Source organism: Nipponia nippon, unplaced genomic scaffold, assembly GCF_047370975.1.
Source record: "Nipponia nippon isolate SJK-2023a ecotype South Korea unplaced genomic scaffold, ASM4737097v1 scaffold_5, whole genome shotgun sequence".
NCBI lineage: Eukaryota > Metazoa > Chordata > Aves > Pelecaniformes > Threskiornithidae > Nipponia > Nipponia nippon.
In genome coordinates this window covers 78064760-78074052 of record NW_028262369.1, presented here as the reverse complement: position 1 = coordinate 78074052, position 9293 = coordinate 78064760, and the positions used below count along the sequence as shown (strand labels likewise).

Genomic DNA, 9293 nt, shown 5'->3' with positions numbered 1-9293 from the left:
GTATTAGTCTGCATCACTTAAGGCATCAAGGTATGAAGTGACACAGAAACATACCATGCACTGCATTCCTAAAAAGAGTTTTCTGTCAGTCTACAAGAGCAGTGTTTTAAAGTCTTTATGTTCAGCTAAGGACAGAGAAGTCGTTTCAAAATTGTAATTGAAGCTTTCCCCAATGTTCCTTGAGATCCTGGGCCTGTGGTGGCAGCCAAGAAGACTGGCGTTCTTTAAAAAATTCTCTCTTAATTTCAAAATTTTGCTTTTCTACATTCCTCTCAAAAACCCTCCCCGGTTGGGGGGCACTTACCTATGTTGTAGTTGATAGGCACAAGAAGCATTGACTGCCTTTCACTAATACGTGTTTGTTACTGGAACAAGCTACCTTAAAAGCAATACACATAGAGGGTCTGTAGAGAGGGTCTTCAGATCATTTCCCTTGGTGTGAAGACAGTATCTCTTACCCAACACACCTGCAATGCCATGGTCATGTCCCAAATCTGTGTCCCTGTTTTGACCCGCACAATCACGCTATTGGGCTTTTTGCTCCTGTCCCTTTTTTTTTTTCCCCCAGCTAAAACTTCATATAGAGCACTTGCATTTTGTAAGAAAGATTATGGATTTTTTTGTACACTCTTGTTCAGTAGTCCGTGAAGAATGGGTTATTTCAAAAGTGATTCTTGAAATACTGAAAAATATTGCCATTAGAAAATACTTAATCTTTTCTGTACCAAAATGTTCTAAAATTACAACACAAGTTCATTAAATAGCAGGTGTATTTTTACAACATTGGATTAATTCATTCAGCCAAATCGATAGCAATGTGGCAGCCATATGATCATCCTATATTTATGTGTAGGTTGAACAATGATCTTTCTGTCTAAACTTTGTGCTGTTTCCAGTTTTAACACAGCATAGGCACAGACAGCTGTTTAATTTGTCAATAAATATACTAAGTAACTAAAATTAATTACCGTGAGACCCAGTTTTTAGATAATATACTCTCTGTAGTTAAAAGGAAGCAAATAACAGTTTAATTACCTTTTCATTCCATACTGAATAATTACAGTGCCAGAAAAGAGTGGCTATATGTATCTGTACTCATAAAGTAGAAGGTTCCCATCCAGTCTTCCCCGAACAAATTCAGTCCGCCAGAAATACACAGGCTTTTTTTACCTAATGTTTCCCAAAATAAGAGGACAAGCAGGGTGCACACAGCAGATCCTTTTCAGCTGCTCGCCAGAGTCTTGGCTTGCTTTCCATTTTATAGAAGTCCATTTCTAGCTATTAGAGTGGTGAAGAAAATGCAGCCGTGTATGCCAGAGGCAGCAAGGCATTTCCAGAGTTTGAAATGATCGTTTTGAACTGAAAGGTGTCCCAGGCATTCCAAGTGGAGCCAAGAATAACACTTTCAATATTGAAATAGTTAAGAGTCTGACTCCTTTTTAAAGTATGGAAGCAAGGGGAGGAAGTGTATCCAAAAATGTTCACCAATGTTCCCTAAGGCAGGAGGAGGAGTCACAAAGGGCCAGCCAAGGAAGGAGCAGAAGATGAATACATTAAGATATTTAAACCTTTAACAACAGGCAGTAAAACTGTAGTGAGGCATAAAATTTGTTCTACTTTTCTTAAAGGGCAGCTCAGCTTTCAGAAGTTTGGGAAATCCTCTATTAACCTTTCTGAAATCCACACCCAGCCTGGGAAATGTTGAGGCAAGCCTTTAAATCCTAAATATGCCTTTGCATGTGCCAATCTTGTCTAGGGTTTTGTGTTTTTCCTTTATGCACAGAAAAATGCAGGAAATGCCCTAGCAGTTTTTAATCTATCTCTTATTTTCATCTACTGATGTTCAAATTAATTAAACTCTTAAAACTTAGGAGATATAATTGTGTTAAAACTGTTTGTTGGTAATCTGAAGCCAATAAACAAACCATATACACTAGCATGTTAAAAATATGAACTGGTGACTCCTCTTATTGTGCCAGTCATGTTTCCTACCGTAAAAATGTGAATATGCTGAAGTAAATAATAATAATACTAATGGCACGTAACTCAGAACTGTTGGCAGTGTATCCACACATGCTTGGAGCTATATACATAGGTTAATTTACCTTCTGGTGAAACTTCTTGCTGTTGTGGATAGATGGTTTCTTTTAGTAAGGCTTTAAACGAGACAGTTGCTTTAGTAAGGCTTTTAATCAGACAGAATGAGGGATGGTGTGAAGACGCTGCCTTTTGGAGCAAGCTTATTTAAAGCCCGTTCAGGTTTAAAGCCTGCCACGCTCTCATGGAGAACTTGATGAGGAGGCTTGGCTGAATGTTAATGCAGCTGTTCACTTAAAAATGCTCTTGTTTCTGATTCTTTGTCACAGTTGCTCAAGAACAGTATTTCGTTTAAGGCAGCCCCAGGTCCCCAAGCTGGGGACAGGCAGGTGGCCAGAGCCTATCCGTGCTTCCAGGGACGCTCATGGCTGTGCTGGAAGAGCTGAGGAACTGGGGGGGATCACGGGAGGGACTGGGGGGTTCATGGCAGGGGACCGCGAAGGCCTTGGGAGGAACTGGGGGTGTCATGAGAGGAGCTGGGTGGGGAGTTCATGGGAGGCCCTGGCAGCGTGAGCCGTCACAGGGAGAGGCTCTGGGATGGAGTGCTCGGGCCCAGGAGGCAGAGGCACAGCAGAGACCATGGAGGGGACCACTGCCATCCAAGCAGCTGTTACTCCCAAGTATTCTTTTCTCTGCTACCTGCATTCAAACCAGAGTCCAAAGAGCTCTGCTTGGTGGGACAGTCACTCTGGGACATCCAAATTTTAAAAATCCTGATTTTGAGGACACCTGTCACTGAAGATGGTGACTCATGGTTTATGTCCACTGTCTTTAAATCACCGTGTACCACCTAACCCAGCGCAGCCTGAGCCCCCTGGCCCCATGGCTGCGGGCTGGTTTCCGTGGTGGAGGTAGCGGTCTCCCCGCCAGCTGCAGCAGGCAGGGCCCCCGCAGGCAGCGGGGCTGGGGGAGCCGGGCCCCCCTCGCCCCTCAGCCCCGTGGCTGGAGCTCTCCTTGCATCCAGGCCGCCGTGCTCCCCCCGGGGCCCGGCCCCGCGTTGGCCCCGGCCCCGACGGCGCTGCTGCTGCCCCCCTGGCGGGCCCGAGCGCCGCTCCGGCCCCTGCAGCCCCGCCGGGAGCGACCGTCCCCCTTCGTCTGCAGGCCGAAGCGGGGCTGGGGCTGGGGCTGTGGCAGGGAGCTCCCCGCCGGGTGGGCTTGTCAGCGCCGCTCTCCGAGCGGCCCCGGCCCCGGCCCCGGCCCCGGCCCCGGCCGCGCCGCCGGGAGCCCCCTCCGCCGGGCGCCGCGCCGCCTCCCGCCCTGCTCCCCATCCCTGGCGTCTCCTGGCTTTACAGTAGGATGTAGCGGCAGCCCATTGCTCATGGAAATAGTGCTTTGTGTAACTGAATTGACATTTGGCCTTGATACCTGTATCTCCTGATAACTGAAACAAATTTCTAAAATAAATATTGTACTTTGATCTTCCAGCCCTGCATTTTTAATGACAGCTCTGAACATCACTTCATTAAGAATACATTTCAGGAGACTGAAATGCTCCGAGTTTGAACACTAATTATTTGTACAGAAAATTATGGCTGCAACGTTTCATTATTCAGCCCATTGGTTTCCTCCAGAAATGAGAAATTATTCTCGATTTTTAAGTAATGTGCTTTCTTGGATGCAGATTTATGGCATTTGTAGTGTGGCATCTGTATAGAACCTTACCCAACTTTCCACTAACTCTTTTGTAACCTGACAAATCATTTTGGTTCATCGAGATACCTGGGGAAATAACGTACCTTAAAGGCTGGGGGGAACCTCGGGATGTTCCGTGTCTCCTGAACTCCCTATCGACTCTCACGTCGTTTATAAATATTGTTCAGATTATTATCCTGGCGATTATTTGATAAAACGAATTAACAAAAATCGAGCTAGGAATTAAACCGGGCACGTCGTAGGAGTCCGGGCTTGGCACAGGTTTGGGGATGTGGAAGTTTAGGGACGGCGCGAGTGCGAGCGCCGCCGTTTCGCTGGCCGGGCAGGTTGTTGCTCCTCCCGGGACCGGAGGTGCGGGTCGGCCCCCGCCGCCGGGGTCCCCCTCGGCTCCGACTGCCCTGACCGCAGCCCCGACGCCAGGGGAGGCGGGGGCGCTCCTGCCCCGAGGCGGCTCCCGTGCCGCGGCGGGAGCCCGGCCGGGCAGCCCGGGGCACCCGGCGGCTGTGCGCGGCTGTGCGCGGCTGTGCGCGGCTGTGCGTGTGTGCACGGCTGTGTGCGCGGCTGTGTGCACGGCTGTGTGCGCGGCTGTGCGCGGCTGTGCGCGGCTGTGCGCGCCTCCCGGCTGCGCTGCCGGCCCGGGGGTCGCCGGGGTTCCCCCTCTCCCGCCATGTCCCGTGTGGACGCGGCGCACCCCGGATCGCGCACCGGCGGTGCTGGGGGTGCGTGTGCGGCGGGTGGCACGGCGCGGGACGGAGGAGCTGGGCCCCGCAGCCCCGCAGGAGGCGGGTGGGCGCCCCACGGCCTCAGGGCCCGCCGGGGGCTGCTGCCGGGCCGCGGGCTCCTGCGGCGGTGGCGAGCCCTGCCTCGATGCATCGGTGCGCGTAAAGGGCTGGGTGCGGGGCGCTTGTCTCCCTGTCACCGGCCTGGTGAAGCGGTTACCTGGCACAGGGGGAGAGCTTGAAGTGGCTGCTGCGTAGGGGATCAGTGTTACACGGAGACGAGCTTTTACTTCTCCCCAGGACTCAATATGGAGCCGTGGGAGAGGACTTGGCACTTTAATCCCTTCAAAGAAACCGATCTAATTCAAGCCCTACAACTCTTGGAAGTCTTTGAGCGGACAGTGATTGTTTCCACAGGAAAGCCAGATAAAGATCTCTGTGTGCTGGCGTTTAAAGAGACTTCAGTGGCGGTGTGAATACGATTGAACCCAGCGACTGCGGGGAGGATCGAGTTACCTGGGCAAACAGCTCCGGAGGACCAGAGCCAGCCGGCATCTGCCTGAGAGGGCGCGCACACCCCCACACCCCCCCCAAGACAGAGCTGAACGTCCTCCCTTGGTACCCGGCCAAACAGGCCGGCTCACGCGTTTGCGGTGGCCTCGGAGCAGATGGGGGAGCGGCGAGGAGAGCAGCGCGCCTCCAGGGCCCCCGGCGGAGCGCGGTGCTGAGCGGCCCGCGGAGGGGCGCGGAGGGCGCGGGGCCCCGCCTGCCCCTTGCCGGGGGCTGCGGTGCGCGGGGCCCTGCGGGCCACCGAGCGCAGCAGCAGGCGGTGGCGTTAAGCTGTGACCCAGATGTGCCCGGTGGCCGTTACCGGGGAAAGCGCCCTGCGCACGGTCGAAACAGGTGGGACTCTTCACAGACAGAGGCGTACACACGGACATACACGGGCCGAAGGGTGAGGGGTGAGGGAGCGCCGCCCGCGGGGCCGAGGTTAGCTTTGCGGCAGGAGGCGGGCGAGAGGGAGGCAGCGGAGGGCCGGCGACAGCGCCCGTGGTGCCGCGGGGCCCCGGGCCCGCTCTCGCCCGCGGCCCAGGCCAGGGCCGCCGCCTCCAGCAGCGCTACCGGGAGACTCCTGCCCTCATGTGAAGAAATTACGTTTTTTACGGCCGGCTCCCGCTAGGGAAGAGGGAACTTTTCCGCGGGTTTCTCGGCTGGCCGCTTTGTCGGTGCGCCTGCCCGCGGGAGCGCTGGCTGCCGGCGGCCCCCCGCCGCCCCTCCGGGCGGGGGCCCGGATAGCACAGGGTTAGCGCCGGCTGAGCGAAGCGAATCCAAGCCCGGCTACCGGGGGGGAAACGTGCGGTTGTTTGCGGAGTCACAGCGAGGGCATACCCCTCAGCCTCGGGGGAAGGGCGGGCGCAGGGAGGGAGGGAGGGAGCGGGGAGGAACCACCGACAATTACTCCAGGGAAGTTTTACGACTGGGATCGACCAGCCCCGATCAGGTGAACTCGCTGTGCTCCTAATGTTACTTTGAGTCATCAAACACTATCAGCGGAATCCGGAGGCAGATTTCTCGGGCGATAACAAAGACACATTGTCACTTTAGGGCTCTGCCACAAATCCTTAATTGCAAAAAAAAGGGAAAAAAAAAAAAAGGGAGGGGGGATCCAGTGTCTTGCACATCCAGTGCGAGGGTCTCCAGGCGGTAAGGGGTCCTTTGATCAAGAAAATCCAATTATTTGTGTATATACATTTCCCACATAGTGATTACTTCATTAATTGTCCCGCCTTTATCTCCTCCCTTCCCATCCCCCCTAATAATCAGTTCTTTTATCCAGACCAACAAACACACCATAGGAGCTTTGTGGATTCAAAGGATTTGCTTTCGCTTCTGAAAGAGCCGCTATTCTTTGATGATTGGGTAGCGGCAAACTTCAAAGCCATAAATCTTCCCTCTGACTGGCTGGCGGCCCAGCAAAGTCCTTATCAAATTCTTGGAGGTGATCCTGGTGCAGTCAGACAGTCCGCGGAGATCGCGCAGCGCGGGGGGTGGGACAGGCGCAGAGGCGAAGAGATCAGAGGGAAGGAGAGCGGGAAGGCGACTGGGCAGCTCCTCGTCTTCCCCATGCCTCGGCGGTGCCCCGGCGCCTTCCTCTCGCCCCGGGCGCAGTAGCCATGGCCGCGGTGGCCGTCCTCCGCAACGACTCCCTCCAGGCTTTCCTCCAGGTCAGTACCCGCGCCCGGGGGCCGGGGCCGGGGCGGCTCGCAGGGCGCCGCGTCCCGGGGTTGTCACCCGCGTTGCGCGGGGGCAGCCGGCGCCGGCCGCCTCCCTCCCGGGGCTTCACCCCGCGGGCGGCCCGGGGGAGGCAGGCAGGGACCCCCGCGGCGGTGAGGAGGCCGGGACAGGGCGCCTCGGGCCGGCCACTTCCCTCTCCCGGCGGTGACTCCAGGCAGCGTCCCGGGGCGGGGGCCGGCCCCTGCCCGCAGCGGCCGCTTCCCCGGCGCCCCCGGCCCCGGAGCGGCGGCGGGGCCGGCGGCTCCGGCCGCAGGCGGGACCGGTCGCGGGGCGGGGCGGGGGGGCCGGGCCCGTCCTGCCGGCCTGGCGCGGGCTGTTCCGGTAAGTCCGCCGCCGGGCGGGGGGCGCGGGGCGCGCCGGCAGCGGCGCAGGAAGTTTCCGGCGGGCGGCGCGGCCGCTCCCGCGGGCCGGCGGCGGGCGGCGAGTAACGCGCTCTCCTCCCTCCCTCCCGCTCCCGCGCAGGACCGCACCCCCAGCGCCTCCCCAGACTTGGCCAAGCACTCGCCCCTGGCTCTTCTGGCCGCCACCTGTAGCCGGATCGGACAGCCGGGCGCAGCGCCCTCGGACTTCCTGCAGGTCTCCTACGACCCGACGCTGGGATCCCCCTCCAGGATCTTCCACCCGTGGAGCGGCGAGATGCCGGCGCACTCCCCGGGGGGGCTGCCGCCGCCGCACCCCAGCCTGGGGCTGACCCCTCAGAAGAACCACCTGCAGCCCTCCTTCGGGGGGGCGCACGAACTGCCCCTCACCCCTCCGGCGGACCCCTCCTACCCCTACGAGTTTTCCCCCGTCAAGATGCTGCCCTCCTCCATGGCCGCCCTCCCGTCCAGCTGCCCGCCCGCCTACGTCCCCTACGCCGCCCAGGCCGCCCTGCCGCCCGGCTACTCCAACCTGCTGCCGCCCGCGCAGCCCTGCCGGCAGCTCTCGCCCAACCCGCCGCCCGAGGACATCCCCTGGTGGAGCATCCAGCAGGCCGGCGCCCCGGGCGGCTGCGGCCACCGCTTCCCCGCGGCCGCGGCGCTGCCGCGGAGCCTGGTGCTGGGCCACTCGGACTTCGCCCAGTACCAGACGCAGATCGCCGCCCTGCTGCAGACCAAGTCTCCCCTGGCGGCCACGGCCAGGAGGTGCCGCCGCTGCCGCTGCCCCAACTGCCAGTCGGCCGCGGGCAGCGCCCCGGAGGCGGAGCCGGGCAAGAAGAAGCAGCACATCTGCCACATCCCCGGCTGCGGCAAGGTCTACGGCAAGACCTCGCACCTGAAGGCGCACCTGCGCTGGCACACGGGCGAGCGGCCCTTCGTCTGCAACTGGCTCTTCTGCGGGAAGAGCTTCACCCGCTCCGACGAGCTGCAGCGGCACCTGCGGACTCACACGGGCGAGAAGCGCTTCGTCTGCCCCGAGTGCGGGAAGCGCTTCATGCGCAGCGACCACCTGGCCAAGCACGTCAAGACCCACCAGAACAAGAAGCTGAAGGCGGCGGCGGACGGCGTCAAGCGGGAGGACGGCCGCGACCTGTGACCGCCGGCCGGCGGGGCGGGACCGGGCCGGGGCCGCCGGCGGCCGCCGCACCTGCGGGCCGAGCTGAGCCGCGCCGAGCCGCGCCGCGGCGGGGACCCGGGCTGAGGGCGCTCCGCAGCCGGGGCGGGGCGGCGGCGGGGGAGAGGGCGGACGGCTCTCGGACTCGCGTCGGGCCCGGCGAGCGGGAGCTCGGCTGGGGGCGGCGCCGGGAGGAGCCGCGGCCCCCGCGGACCCTCAGGCCCGGGACTGGACGCTCGTAGGGCCCCGGGGCCGCCGCCGCGCGCCCCCGTCCCGGGACAGGCGCCCTCCCCGCCCCGGGGCGCGGCTGAGGGGAGGCCGCGGCCGTTGGAGTGGGAGCGGGGCCGCCCCGGCCGCCGCCTCGGGGGTCGGGGCTTGTGGGCGCCCGGGAGTGGGGCGGCAGCGCCGGTCCGGCCCTCCCGGGGCCCGGCCCGCGGTGCTTTCAGGGGAAAAGACTGAAGCTCTGTGTACAGGTTATTTAATAGTTCTGTTTGAATACAAGTGTTCCTCTCCTCGTCCTCGGCCCCGCGCGGGGCTCCAGCATGAGATGTTTCTGTAAAGCGACCCGCGACTGCAGCGTGAAATAAACACGTTAACACTGGGGTCGCGCAGGGGAGGTCCCGCCGCGTCGCTTTCCGTTGCTCGGCTCCCGGGCCCGCCCCCGCCCCCGCCCTGGGGGCGCCGGGCCCCTCCGCGCGCGGCCGCCGCCTTCCCGCCATTTCCCGCTGAGGCGGCGGGGGTCGCTGAGGCGGCTTCACCGCCGCGGTCGTGCGGAGCTCAGCGCACAGCGACCTGGGAGCTGCTCATGGTAAACACCTTTAACATCCCTCGCTTCTTCGGGCTGATGTTGGCCTGTTGGTTCGGTTTTGGGGGGTTTTTGTTTGTTTTTAAATTATTGTCATTATTTTGCTTCCTGCACATGAGGCCGTGAGAGAAAAGAGAAACACGTGGTGCCAATACTGGGAGTGAACGTACAGGTCAAGTACCACCACCTGG

General features: G+C 59.8%; 1 protein-coding gene across 1 annotated transcript; it reads left to right on the top strand.

Moving 5' to 3' along the window:
- Nucleotides 1-6128: 6128 nt before the first annotated feature.
- SP5 (Sp5 transcription factor) lies at nucleotides 6129-8279 on the top strand. Its single transcript, XM_087733108.1, has 2 exons — nucleotides 6129-6694; nucleotides 7227-8279. The coding sequence occupies exons 1-2, from the start codon at nucleotides 6644-6646 to the stop codon at nucleotides 8277-8279; spliced, it is 1104 nt and encodes a 367-aa protein (XP_087589234.1). The 5' UTR covers nucleotides 6129-6643.
- Nucleotides 8280-9293: the final 1014 nt, after the last annotated feature.